The sequence below is a fragment of the Gigantopelta aegis genome, chromosome 10, assembly GCF_016097555.1.
Source record: "Gigantopelta aegis isolate Gae_Host chromosome 10, Gae_host_genome, whole genome shotgun sequence".
In the NCBI taxonomy this organism is placed as follows: domain Eukaryota; kingdom Metazoa; phylum Mollusca; class Gastropoda; order Neomphalida; family Peltospiridae; genus Gigantopelta; species Gigantopelta aegis.
The window spans coordinates 33967360-33982840 of NC_054708.1; the positions used below are offsets into that span (position 1 = coordinate 33967360).

Below are 15481 nucleotides of genomic sequence, written 5' to 3' on the forward strand. Positions count from 1 at the left end.
AAAATTCGGGAAAGACGAGACAGTGATAACACTTTCATGATTCATGCCGAATGACGTCATTCACAACCAATGCATGTTTACATGTCATAATATCCACACCTTATTTGTATATCCACGCCCTTTAGTACGCCGTTCTTACTGGGACGTGTAGTATTTTTATCACACAAATATACAACTCCTCACAAATCAAACATTTCATCCAACACCTCCGCTTTTATATCTGGAATAGTGTTTACATCTGCTTTCTCGGTGATAACCGCCTTGGACGCACCAAAGGCAATCCAAAGTCATCAAGTTAAGACTTTCCAACAATACTCTGAACAAAAGGCATGTAGCAGATGTTTTAATGCCCCGAAATCTCGGACTCTAGGCAACTTCGGCATCTTGTATGAGTGGCTTGTATACACTGAGAAACATCTGAGGGCAGGTCATTAGAATCATCTTAATCTAACGTAGTTCTTCTGTGTCAGGTTGAAGGCAATTAATAATCCTGTGCCCCTCTAATGTGTTTCCTCCACCCAGAATTATCGAGGATAATCCCCTATATAAAATGATACCATGTCTAGCCGGCACCAGTCTCGAGTTCGTCTGTGAAGGAAAAACCAAGACAACCATGTGTTCCCTGTCCTGGGCAGTGCTGCTTGTGCTGGTGCCGTGTGTTCTGTGTCAGAGTCTTGACCAGACGAGAGTCTCCGGTGCATCAGGATCCGAAGTCGTCCGAGCTGTGGTGAACCTCATACACGAGTCGTGCATCTTCAAACACGACAAACTCTTTCTGAGAAGATTAGCCTTCGTCAAATCCGTAGATGGCACAGACCCAAAGGCGTTTCTCCCAAACAGCGGTGGAATTTGGCAGGTAGGTCTCAGTGTTTGTGCTTTAGTGTGTGTGTGTGTGTGTGTGTGTGTGTGTGAGAGAGAGAGAGAGAGAGAGAGAGAGAGAGAGAGAGAGAGAGAGAGAGAGAGAGAGAGAGAGAGAGAGAGAGAGAGAGAGAGAGAGAGAGAGAGAGAGAGAGAGAGAGAGAGAGAGAGAGAGAAAAACAGAGGGAGAGAGGGACGCAACTAGATATATATCAATAAATTACAGCATACGACACCTTTTATTTATTTTTGCTTATCGATAATATACATAGGGCAGTCAAAACGTGCATAGAACTAGATACCATAGCTTGGAACACCATGATATATGCTTGAATTTTTCTTAAAGTAACACAACTTTCCTTTGTTGTACATTTACAAAATATTACTTAACAGTAATCTGTCCTGCTGAATTTGACCAAATTGGAACACAGAGCCGTTATCAAGTTCCCTATCATGGAAGGCGAAAACGCTAATAAAATCCACAGGTATATAGTTGGTATATACGAGTAGTTCCCCACTTACTATTTATATGGTGATGGATCTCCCAATTATTTAACAATTGCGAAATGATCTTCTGAATTCACGTGAGAACAAGAAAGCCATGGAAATGATCCAATTTATAAAAGATCATCTGATGTCAAGGCAAATTTTTGGGCAACTGTTTTTCTAAGATGCTAAACGAGTTCTAATGGCTGATAACAAGCCTCCAAAAAGTGTGCTAATTTGATGACAAAATTGAGAAAATTAAAGAAAAGTATAATGCCACACTGGACAAGTTCAGGACTTCTCAAGCGGCTTCCTGCAACTGTAGCTTCGAGCAGCTTAATGACCCACTCTACAACCTAGACCTGGCCCCGAGTGTTCTGGGAGTTGAAAGCCCTATTTCGTGATACCCAGTTTGAATATAAATGAAAGTCTTTTATGGTAGTAGATGGGCAAGCCAAAAAGTTATATTTTGCTGACATCAGTAGCTTAAAGAATAAATGGGCCAAATGCATTGAAGTTAATGATGATTATATTGAAAAGTAATGTAGAAACGTTTGGTCTCTTTAATATCTAGTTCTACGAATGTGTTGACTGTCTCTCATATCTCTGATTTTCTTTGTGTTCCTAACACACACACAAACACACACACACACACACACACACACACACACACACACACACACACACACACACTATATATATATATATATATATATATATATATATATATATTACATATTTAAAAAAATGCACGTGCGTCTGAGAAGTAGCGGTTTATTGATTCGAGTTCTAGTCTATTTTTAAGGATATTTCCTGTTTTAATGTCACAGACTCTTCTTTCACCCTATTGTAAATTTTTCAAATGAGTTACAGGTTTGTAAATTAACTAAACTAAGGCCCGATTTCTCGTTGACCGCTCAAAGCAGCTAGGTTTAAACCTTCGGTCAAGATCAACTAAGCCTAGTTCATAATAAACCATGATTCATTTCAGATCCTATTTCACGTGCGAAATCATTATCTCGCTCAACTAAACCAGGCTGTTCCATGAAGCGGACATTCCATGTACCCTTTCATATGTTCATGTTTTGTTTCTTTTTGCCAGTAATGACAGCCCGTAGTAACAATTATACCGTATATGAACGAGAAATACTTATTTCTATTATTAGTGAACATAGGGATGTTGTCGAGGATAAAAAAAAAAAAACCCAGCAGAAGTAACAGGGAAATAGAACGTGCGTGGTCGACAATAACCACTAAATTCAGTGCAATTCACGGCACCCGAAATCGTACAACTAAACAATTAAAAGGATGCTGGAAAAAAGTCGCCGAGTCTTGCGTCAAAACAGCAAAGATGTATAATATTGTTCTAAACACTTTGCTAGAAAAGAGAACTGATTCATATTCTGCAGTTATAGTTGGATACTCTAGAAAACATACCGACTTTCAGACTTGCAGACAATCTGTATATTCAATATTGTCCAGATATAAAAAAAAATGTTTTGTTTAACAACACCACTAGAACACACTGATTAATTAATCATCGGCTGTTGGATGTCAAACGTTTGGTAATTCTAACACGTTTTCAGACGAAAGTCGGTACAGTTTCCATTAGTAGCAAGATATGTTTATATGCACTTTCCCACAGGACAGCACATACCATGGCCTTTGTCTATACCAGTCGTGGGACAGAAAAACCCTAACATTTTAGTAACTCATTAAAGCATATTAAAGTAATAAAAAACACTTTATAACAAGATGTTAAAGGGACACGCCCTAGTTGTTAACCATTACGCCGTTGTTTTTCGCTATTAAACCCATTTTTCCACAAATAAAATTGCACTTTACTTACCGTTTATTATTTAGAATATACATTTCCATTCACCTGAAGTGTTTTTTGGTAATCCTGGTAATCCTGGTGTTTGTAATACCATAAAATGCATTTTTCGTATTTCATAAAATGCCACGGGCCTCTGAGAAAAAACCGTTGAACAGACAAGGTCTAATCTATTTTTAGAGGGGATATTCCCATTTCAATGTCACAGACGTTGGTATACCACGTGACCGTTATCATTTTGGTTCGGTTTGTTTTCTCGTGCACGGTTCGCGCAATCAACATTCGATTTGTTGTCGTTTGCTTGTTGTTCATTTGTGAGATTTTTCTTCACAGTTCGTGAACATTTTCAGTAACAATAAAGTTCAGACAAGTAAGTATCTTAATACAAAACGTTACAAACCCTTAAAACCAATCATTTTGCTAAGTCTTACGATATCTGGAGAGGGGATACAACCAGGACAGAACAGTTGGAACATATCCAGGAGAGGTGAAAGGAACGCACCCCAAGTCTGTGCGCACTCTGTGAAATTTGTCGTGACGTAGGCATTGTTGTGCTTCGAGCGACATCTACCGGTGACATCTGAATACTAACTTTGAAAATTATTTCAAGCAATTGGGACATGGGAATTCCCATGGTATTTATCGATATAAAACCTGCTTTTTCACTCCATTTGATAAAAACGTGATCTAAGTGTGTTACAGGTTTGTAGATTAACCAAATTATAATTTATTTTCGCTGGATGGAACTAGGGCGTGCGGCTTTAAAACATTTATGACCAATTTTCTAATTATGAATTGTTATAAACGTACATGTGACCTTGGGAGGGGTAAAAAATTATGCTAAACGCATGTGTTATAGATCTTTGGAAAGGTATTCTAAAGCATCGTATTGAATTTCAAAAATAATATTTTATCCCCCCCCCCCCCCCCCCACACACACTGCTGTTGAAAAATGTTTGTTTCGTAACATCTATCTCGTCTCCAGATAATGTATTCGCTGTGTCATGCTGCAATGACTAAAATGGTGCGACAGATAGCACGGTTTGCATTTGCTATACTCATAGAAGTTAAATCCGCACATACTATTTGAAATTATCCTGTTGCAAGAAACCTCAACGTGACCAATAGTTGTTGCATAAGTGTAATGTTATGGCCCCTCTTTATACGTTGTAATTGATTACGAAAGATAATTTCCAAGTTATGCACACCTTCTTTGGTAAAACGGAACCGCTGCAGAAATTCTTCGTCACTGTATACATCAAATGGGTTAAACTGTACTCTAAAAACACCCGGATATGTTGAATATACGCCTATTTTCTAGCATTATTTCCATACCGTCAACGTCTGAGTACGCCATATTTCCATGGATCAAGGCCTTAAACGCCCGATTTGGAGGTTTAACTTGAACCTGGTTCAAGAAGGTTTTGATCCAAGATTCAAATTTGATTTGCAACGAGAAATGAGAATTTTAGTTGAGCCGAGTTTGAACCGAGTTTGAACCGAGTTTAAACCGCGAATCAGGTTTAAACCGGCGACGAGAAATCGGCCCTTAGTGTTCATTTTTTAAGGATTAAAAATTAGGGTCTGCGCCTTTAAAGCCGCACGCCCTAGTTCCATCCAGCGAAAATAAATTATAATTTGGTTAATCTACAAACCTGTAACACACTTAGATCACGTTTTTATCAAATGGAGTGAAAAAGCAGGTTTTATATCGATAAATACCATGGGTCCCAATTGCTTGAAATAATTTTGAAAGTTTGTATTCAGATGTCACCGGTAGATGTCGCTCGAAGCACAACAATGCCTACGTCACGACAAATTTCACAGACTTGGGGTGCGTTCTTTTCACCTCTCCTGGACATGTTCCAACTGTTCTATCCTGGTTGTATCCCATCTCCAGATATCGTAAGACTTAGCAAAATTATTGGTTTTAAGGGTTTGTAACGTTTTGTATTGAGACACTTACTTGTCTGAACTTTATTGTTACTGAAAATGTTCACGAACTGTGAAGAAAAATCTCACAAATGAACAACAACAAATCGGATGTTGATTGCGCGAACCGTGCACGAGAAAACAAACCGAACCAAAATGATAACGGTCACGTGGTATACCAACGTCTGTGACATTGAAATGGAAATATCCCGTCTAAAAATAGATTAGACCTTGTCTGCTCAACGGTTTTTTCTCAATCGTGCGTCCGTTTTTCAGAAATACGAAAAATGCATTTTATGGTATTACAAACACCAGGATTACCAGGATTACCCAAAAACACTTCAGGTGAATGGAAATGTATATTCTAAATAATAAACGGTAAGTAAAGTGCAATTTTATTTGTGAAAAAATGGGTTTAATAGCGAAAAACAACGCCGTAATGGTTAACAACTAGCCGTAACTAGGGTGTGTCCCTTTAATGTTTTGGTGTTAGATATTAAACCCATTGCCAACACATAGGCTTCTTTTATCAGGACCAGCCTCGGTGGTGTCGTGGTAGGCCATTGGTCTACAGGCTGGTAGGTACTGGGTTCGGATCCCAGTCGAGGCATGGGGTTTTTAATCCAGATACCGACTCCAAACCCTGAGTGAGTGCTCCGCAAGGCTCACTGGGTAGGTGTAAACCACTTGCACCGACCAGTGATCCATAACTGGTTCAACAAAGACCATGGTTTGTGCTATCCTGCCTGTGGAAAGCGCAAATAAAAGATTCCTTGCTGCTAATCGGAAAGAGTAGCCCATGTAGTGGCGACAGCGGGTTTCCTCTCAAAATCTGTGTGGTCCTTAACCATATGTCTGACGCCATATAACCGTAAATAAAATGTGTTGAGTGCGTCGTTAAATAAAACACTTCTTTTTCTTTTATCATGATATTTTGAAATGAACATTTTAATCAAGAACTAAATTTTTATTTTCTACACATCCAGGTTAACACAACCCAGTTTACCCAGATTATAGGCAGCACATCTGCCGTCAATTTGTTCCCATCAATCAAGTCGCACTTTGGAATTGACTGGCAACGCGTGACCATGGACGATCTAAAAAAGCCGCTGTTTTCTGGAATTGGCGCCGCTCTGTTGATGACTATGGTTAATGAAGAGGTACCGCGGAGCGTGGAGAAACAGTCGGCGTACTACTTCAGGCACTTCGACTCGGATACGAATGCAGCGCACACGTTCTACACCACGGCTACTCAGCTCCCTAACGGTAAATAGTTAAAAACATTTGTTTTGTTTAACGACACCACTAGAGCACGTTGATTTATTATTAATCGGCTATTGGATGTCAAACATTTGATGATTTTTACATACAGTCTAGGAGAGGAAACCGCTACATTTTTTTCCATTAGTAGCAAGAGATATTTCAGATGCACCATCCTACAAACAGGATAGCACATACCACGGCCTTTGATATACCAGTCGCTTTACCACTGGGGTACACCCCGCCCTCAACTGTAAATAGTGTTCATTTATTACTGTTGATGGTGGTGAATATATTCCCTGATTTCAAATCCATCCAACCATACATCCATATGCACCATCCGATGCGCGGTTGATCTGGGATCGATCCACGTCGGCGGACCCATTGAGCTATTTCTCGTTCCAGCCAGTGCACCACGACTGGTATATCAAAGGCCGTGGTATGTACTACCCCGTCTGTGGGATGGTGCATATAAAAGATCCCTTGCTACTAATCGAAAAGAGTAGCCCATGAAGTGGCGACAGCGGGTTTCCTCTCTCAATATATGTGTGGTCCTTAACCATATGTCCGACGCCATATAACCGTAAATAAAATGTGTTGAGTGCGTCGTTAAATAAAACATTTCTTTCATTCATTCTTTTCAGCTTGCAAAATGAGTAATCTGGACCTGGCGTTCCTGGTGGACACGTCTGCAAGCCTGTCGGTGACAGACTTCCAGAAGGCGAAACGTTTCGCCTCGACGATGATCGACAGCTTCACCATTGGTCCAGGCGGAGTGCAGGTGTCCTTCGTGACCTTCAGCACTGGCTTCAAAGTCCACTTCAACCTGAACGACCACCACACCCGCCGCGACATCAAGGACGCCATAGCTCGCGTCCCGTACACAACCGGGGCCACCGACACGGGCGCCGCACTGGCGTACGTCAGCCACAACGTGTTCATGTCGGCCACGGGTGCCAGGCCGGACGCGTCCAAGGTAGTGATTCTCGTTACGGACGGCCGGTCTACGGATCACTCCAAGGCCGTGCAGGCGGCACAGGAGGCCAAGAAGAAGGGCATTTTGATCTTCGCCATTGGAGTCGGTAACAAGACGTTCTCAGACGAGTTGAACGAACTGGCCACGGAGCCCAACTGCACGCACGTCATACAACTTCTGGGATACGGCGATCTGGACGCGCTCATCGACGAAATTAGACAGGAGTCATGCAAAGGTGAGCTACTTCTGTTTCACTATTATTTTTTATTTTTTACTAAAATATATACAGACAAACGTCGTTAGTTCAATGTTACAGCGGACCAAACCAAATAACTCGAGTTATCGGTAGCTCGAGTTATATGTGGGTCGAGATAAGCATAATAGTTGTTAGTGAAAATTACGCTGTGTGACAATTTCTCGACCTATAGATACCCGGGGATACCGAGATCGCAGGGGTCAAAATAACGACGTTTGGCTAATATAACCTATTCAGAAGCCGGAATAAATGAAAGTTATTCACAAGCCGGAAAGTTACAAGTTCATTCATCCACTTTCCACACCACAATACAAATGGTATCTAAAGCACACATTTAATTAACATATGCGTGTATATTGTGTTTATGAAACTCATTCTGAATCTCGCTATAAATGTGTATAATTAGAAGATGTCGATGGTGTACTGGTTAAGTGATCGGCAACCAGCTTCCACCCTAAATAGTGCAGCAGATTGGTGAAAATTATAGAAGAATTGTGCCTTTGATGATAAAAGCATGAAACTTGGCATGAAGTAAGAACATACCAAAATAGTTATTTCTAGATATAGGGACATTGCAGATTTTTCCTGTAGTTGCCATGGCGGCCATTTTTCAAAATGGCCACCATGATGGTCATAACACAACTTGATGCAGGGGTTTGAATTTAGCTTACTTTTTGTTCTTTACACAATTAATTACTTGATTTATAGATATGCCTTTTCACATCATGTAGGGGTGCTGAAATTATGGTGTCTATATGTTCTTTGCCAATAAATAGCTTATATAATTATAGTGCAAGTATTTACAAGGTTCATATTAAACTGATTTATAGGTACATGTATGTCCATTCCACATATAGAGGTGTAGTTTGTTAAACATCCCAGAGCATATCCTGAATGAGAGAGAATTGTCTATGGGAAAGGGTAGCATTTCTCTCCATTTACTATATTATTTGTTCCTTAATTAATCATTTCTGAATTTTAATTATGAATTTATAGTATCACCGAACTCAAATAGAGAACAAATTATTATTTTTTAATTGCTTTCATTCACAATATATATGATTTGTTGTTTTATAAGTAGTACAGGACGTACAGTACTAATAAAAAAGAGTCATGACTGTCGTAATTTTGCACTTTCTTACAATGTTTCCGAATAAATACCTGTCGGTGAGTCCATTGGTCTATTTCTCGTTCCAGCCAGTGCGCCACGACTTGTATATTAAAAAGATCATTTGCTACTAACTGAAAAATGTAACAGAATTACCAAATGTTCTACATCCAATAGCCTATCAATGCCCTCTAGTGGTGTCGTTAAACAAAAAACCTATCTTTTCTTACAATTTTTCCATGAATACATCTTAAATCCTGATTAGGTGGCAATAATTACCCTGGATCAACCTTTGTATGCCACTGATAAAGGAATTCGTGGTCCCGGCCAACAAGTCACGATGAAGACACTTTTATTGTGTTCTTTGGTGCTCTTCATATTGATACGACAGCCCTTAAGGTGGTAAGGGATCTATTTGATGGCAGTGGTTGGACAGATGCCCTTGTACAGGCTGGAGTTGCCTCTGCAGTTATAGCAGATTCTTTCTTAAAAGCTACAAATGTAACACACACTCATAAAGCTCATCAAGTCACAGCTTGTAGCCTGCGCATACTCCTACAAAAGGCATATACATGGTGCAGCCGCAGACTTGTAGAAGACAAGCATCTGATGTCAATCAGAGCGGTGAAGTATCAGAGCTAAAGCAAGTCCCCAGTTTTAGTTTTGGTTCATGGTTCTTCAGCTGGAAGTGAAAGTCTTGATCTTTGTTCGAGCAATCCAGATGACAAAGTTTCTTTTGTACATTGATACATTGACCAACATTGTTCTATTCTTCTTTGCCTTACATCACACAAATTATGCCAGATGGATTCCAGTCCATTTTAGAGATTTGGTAACACTTAAAGAATGTCATCTTCTTTTATATTCCGAATTTTAGAAGGCAGGTTGATGGTCAAGAAGACTTTTCCCTGCTATTACCATTGATTAGACCCAACGTAATGCTGCTGTGAAAGGTGATGGTGGAGCTATAAGCCTGACAGAGAATCCGACAGCTCTTAGGTGCTGGATGGTATGTGGACCAGAGATAACTCGACTAATACTTTGAGTCATCCATGGAGATGAGTCAGAAGAAGGCAGCAAATTCGGAACACAGAAATCATTTCTTTGAGATGTCTAGTCACTGACAAATACCATAGAAGGGATCCATTTTGTGAAAGTAATGATAATCTACAGAAACTAGACGGCCGATACATTGCAGACCATGCTATTGTTTATACCATGCGCAGATTTAAGACGTTAGGACAGGATCAGTATGGAATATTTGTGAAAGAACAGCATGTTTTAGAGACAAAATCCATCCAAGAACCAATCGAGAATTTCTGCCGCTCTTCAAACATCCTCCAGTTCGAAATAAATCCAAAGTACAACAGCAAATGTCTGCTCAGTTTCCCAGATTTGACGTTGCTTGTCAGGTAAAGGTTGGCAACTTGGATGAGTTGTTTTAGCATGAGAATCAAGCCTGGCCATCATCACTGCCACATATAGGGAAACTGAGTCTGACCCCTTGTGTACTGCCTAGAGGAGCTTATTACATCAGATTGCAATATTAACAGACCTCCTGTTGAGGTAGGCATCCTTGATGGTGAAGCTGTAAATAACATGTTGAAACCAGGAATTTCCATGAATATGCAAGTCAGATCTTCCTCACATATCTGGTATCACAATTACAATAGGCTACAAGGAATGATATCATCTGGGATGTTTACAGCCTAACTAGTCTGAATTCAAGCACTTGAAACATGAGAGGAAAAGGCACATGGAGCCATTGAGTAAAATTCCTGGAACTTGGCATGGATTACTAAGACTGAACTGTTTTCCTACCTTACCAAGAAATCAGTTCTGTTGGAAACAGAGTGTCAGGTCATTTAGACACATGGCAAATTTTATTTTAATATGGCGAAATTATTCTTATGTCATAATTGATATATTTTTGAAAATATCTCAGTTTCTACTATGTTTGAAGTTTTATACATAATTTGGTGAAACGTCCTGCACACCCAGCTCTAGTCCTGGCACACATCTTCAAAATGTCCTATGCAAACAGCCAAGAGATGTCACCAGTATAGCCCGATATACCCAAGAGGAGGCAGACACATGAATATTGCTTCATGTAGCTGATGCTGTCAATGAAGAACACACTGGCGTCTTGGCACCATAGCAACTGTTCAATATCTCTGAACTCTGGGTGGCTTTTGGTACTGGACATTTTCGATACCTGGCTGTCCATGAGATATCTCATGTCTTGGGTTCAGACAGGTGCCTTTCATTGCCCATGTTCCATGGCTTTACTGTCTTCATTCGGTAGTAAGGGCAAGGATGGAAGTTGGGCCATCTGGAAAGTAGCAAATGAAGTCACACTAGTTGTTGGTGCCTTAACAACAACACCAAGCGCCACCTGTGCTTTTCGACCCTCCCAAAAAGAGTACTCGATCAAATACCTCCTACAAAGGCAACCCTTCTACAGTATGTGAAAAGGACAATGTACCAGCCATCACGCTGTTGGGGTCAGATGCTAGTTTGTGCACCAGAACTCCCACCACCAAATGAATAAGGATGGCATCAAGGTAACACAAGCAGCTGGTAACCAATTTGGACAACCTTGCCGAGGGCTACCAATGCATGTAGAGAACTCATTAGATATGGTTGTATAAAAGGATGTGGAGCACACTCTGAGTGTTTCAAGGCTGCCATTCCTCATCAGCTTTTAGCTGTTGGCCTAGTGTGACCTCTTCGGGGAGTGTTCAGTAGTTACTTCTGGCATTGTTAAGAAAGAAAGAAAGAAATGTTTTATTAACGACGCACTCAACACATTTTATTTACGGTTATATGGCGTCAGACATATGGTTAAGGACCACTCAGATCTTGAGAGGAAACCCGCTGTCGCCACTACATGGGCTACTCTTTCCGATTAGCAGCAAGGAATCTTTTATTTGCGCTTTCCACAGGTAGGATAGCACTAACCTGGCCTTTGTTGAACCAGTTATGGGTCACTGGTCAGTGCAAGTGGTTTACACCTACCCATTGAACCTTGCAGAGCACTCACTCAGGGTTTGGAGTCGGTATCTGGATTACAAATCCCATGCCTCGACTGGGATCCGAACCCAGTACCTACCAGCCTGTAGACCGATGGCCTAACCACGACGCCACCGAGGCCAGTCAGCATTGTTAAGAGGCACTTGTAACCACCTACTATACACCCCTACTACTGGCGGCTGTATTTAAGTGCACTGCTCTCTACCAGTTTGGTGGACACACTGACCATGAATGACTGCACACGTATGTATGAGAGGGAAAAAAATAACGTCGTTTAGCTTATATTCCGGAACTGTCCCTGAAATTTTTATAAAATATCACCTCTACATCATGTACAATGGACATATGTATAAATCAGTGTAATTAGTTCTAAAAAGGACACAAAATATGGTAAATTCAGACACTCGCATTGGATCTTTCGTTAATCATGGCAGCCATTTTGAAAAATGGCCACCATGGCTCCCAGAGGACAAAGCTGCAATGTCCTTATATCTAATTTTTGTCTCTAGGGTATGTCCTAGCATCATGCAAAGTTGCATGCTTTTATCATAAAAGGCACAATTTTGTCACATATCCGCTGGACTAAAATGAGTTCTAACGGTTCAGTGTAGGACGACTACATCTTTCTCTCTTTCTCTCTCTCTCTCTCTCTCTCTCTCTCTCTCTCTTGTGTGTGTCTGTGTCTCTTCCTCCCTCTCTCCCTCTCTGTCCTTCCCCACCTCTCTCTCTCTCTCTCTCTCTCTCTCTCTCTCTCTCTCTCTCTCTCTCTCTCTCTCTCTCTCTCTCTCTCTCTCTCTCTCTCTCTCAACACTAACAACTAATCCTAACTCACTGTCTTGGACAGACAGTCCAGATAGCTGGAGTATTCGCCTATGTGCCCAGGACTCTGTGCTCGAACCGTAATTGGATATAAGCACGAAAATCAAGTTAAAATGAAAGTATTTATTTTTCTCTGTACAGCTCCTCTGATTCTGACCCCCGGGAGCCATACCTTCAGTTGTCAGCAGAGTCAGCTGTTCCGCATACCGATGTCTGGGACCACGACCACCACGGTTAGATTTCTGTTTGTACCATCAACCACTTAGTCCATCAGCCATCTACTTTCATGTGAAAAATACAGAAACATATACATATACATTTTGTGAAATATTTATCAAATAATGACCATTAATACTATTATGTTGAAGGTCTGGGGACAGAAAGTAGGACATCTCATAAAATATTGACCTTTTAAATGGCGTAATAGGAGTTGTTGGGAAGGGGAGTACAAAAAACTAAATGTCATTCAGTTCAATAAATATTGGGTTTAATTAATTAAGTTTGTATTAAGTATTCATATTATTCAATTCAATAAATATTAAGTTTATTTGATTAAGGTTGTCAAGTGGTATATTTCCATATTATTCAATTCAACAAATATTGTTTGTTTGATTAAATTGTCGAGTGGTATATTTCCATATCATGCAATTCAATAAATATTAAGTTTACTTGATTAAGTTTGTCAAGTATTTTTTTTTCCATATCATTCAATTCAATAAATATTAAGTTTGTCTGATTAAGTTTGTCAAATATTATATGTCCATATTATTCAATTCAATAAATATTAAGTTTATCTGATTAACTTTGTCATTTCTTTACTGTTTTTTCTGTGTGATTTTTCTGAAACCCTAATAGTCCACAATAGTCCACAGTACTTGCAGAACAGAATTAAAATCCCCACCATATGATATTAGACTGTCATCTTATCTTTGATAATCAAAATGAGGTTAATTATATTTACGTGATTTCTATATTTGGAAAGCGACTGGAGTAATAATGTATGGCAGGATAACGGGGTGTGGGGGTAGGAACTGCCCCGTGCTGAAGCAAATCCTCAAATTCGGCCAAAACCAATAGAGATATTCACCATGTATTTTTATAATTCTAACCACACTATTAGTTATAATCCATGTAAAAATGGGGGCGGGACGTATCCCACTGGTAAAGCGCCCGCTTGATGCGCGGTCGGTCTGGGATCGATCCTCGTCGGTGGGTCCATTGGGCTATTTCTCGTTCGAGCCAGTGCACCACGACTGGTATATCAAATGCCGTGGTATGTACTACCCTGCCTGTGGGATGGTGCATATAAAAGATCCCTTGCTGCTAATCGAAAAAGAGTAGCCCATGAAGTGGCGATAGCGGGTTTCCTCTCAATATCTGTGTGGTCCTTAGACATATGTCTGACGCCATATAACCGTAAATAAAATGTGTTGAGTGCGTCATTAAATAAAATATTTCCGTGTAAAAATGCGTAGCGATTTGTTTGCAACCTTACATATCTGTTTGGCATTAATGCTAATGTGAATAAATGTTGCAATCTAGATTCGAGCATTTTGGTTTAATTAGGGCAAAAAATCGGCCTGTCTTCCCTGCACAAATGGGAGCCCGTACGCCTATGGGCAGTAGGGATAATCTTCATACAGGCACAACTACTACTAGAGCATGTCTCCACCCCCTCGTTAATTTGTATTTTTACATCTTGATCTTTCAGATTATACCAACAAATGGCAAAATCAACATCTACGGGTCGTTTTACACCCCGATTCCGAGTGAAGCATTTAGCGACTTTCAAACGTCTGCGTCCCGGCAGACTGGTGCTATTGTCTTTGTTACGCATGATAACAGGCCTCTGTATCTGAATGTGACAGCTGATGTTCTTGGAGGGTGTACCAGTCAATTTCTGATTACTGTTCAAGGATTGAATAGCATTATGCCCAGTGCGTGTTATTATTATTTGAACACACATACACACACACACACACACACACACATGCACGCACACACATGCACACACACACACACACACACACACACACACACACACACACACACGCATGCATGCACTCATACACAACTTATTTGATTAAGTTTGTCGAATAGTATATTTCCATATCATTCAATTCAATAAATATTAAGTTTACTTGATTAAGTTTGTCAAGTACATTGTACATGTAATATATTTCCATATCATTCAATTCAATAAATATTAAGTTCATTTGATTAAGTTTGTCGAATAGTATATTTCCATATATTCCGTTTATTTGCGGTTGCTTATTTTAGTCAGTATTTTATTCCGTTTATTTATTTTAATCTGTATTTTATTCTGTGTATTTGTCGTTGTTGTTGCAGATGCTGTCGTGACGTGTATTGACGGCGGGATTATTCAAAGATGTTCCATTGTTGACCTTCTCAATACCATGTATACTGTTCTGCAGCCGCCATGTGAGTACTTATCATTAGTTGCAATTTTGTGACACCACCAATTAATAATACATGTACTAATTTTTTCGAATATGCAGGCCCACTCAGAATATATGTATGTATGTATGTGTATATGCAGTGGAGACGCTTGTCATAGTGTTTGGTTTTTCGTTCAGGGATAAATATGATGGAGGTGTTTGTTAGATTTTAACTTGTGTTGTTGTTGTTGTTGTGTTTTGTATTGTTTTGTGTTGTGTTATGTTGTGTTGTGTTGCTTTTGTTTGTTTTGTTTTGTTGTTGTTGTTTTTTTGTGTGGGGGGGGGGGGTTGTGGGGGGGGGGGGGGGCGTTTTTTTGGTTGTTTTTTTTGTTTTTGTTTGTTTTGTTTGTTTGGTTTTTGGGGGGATGGGTAGTGGTTGTTTGTTTATGTTTTGTTGTTCATTTCGAGGTACCCCGATATCAATAATAGAAGGGCCGGTGTAGATGTTTTTTGTGTTGTT

The 15481-nt window shown here is 39.9% G+C and overlaps 1 protein-coding gene across 1 annotated transcript; it reads left to right on the top strand.

Annotated features, from left to right (window-relative positions):
• The first annotated feature begins 550 nt into the window (after positions 1 to 550).
• On the top strand, positions 551 to 9457 carry LOC121383596 (collagen alpha-6(VI) chain-like). The gene is made up of 4 exons (XM_041513686.1): positions 551 to 856; positions 6097 to 6376; positions 7015 to 7581; positions 9393 to 9457. Exons 1-4 carry the CDS (start codon positions 551 to 553, stop codon positions 9455 to 9457), a joined length of 1218 nt encoding a protein of 405 aa, XP_041369620.1.
• The last annotated feature ends 6024 nt before the right edge of the window (positions 9458 to 15481 follow it).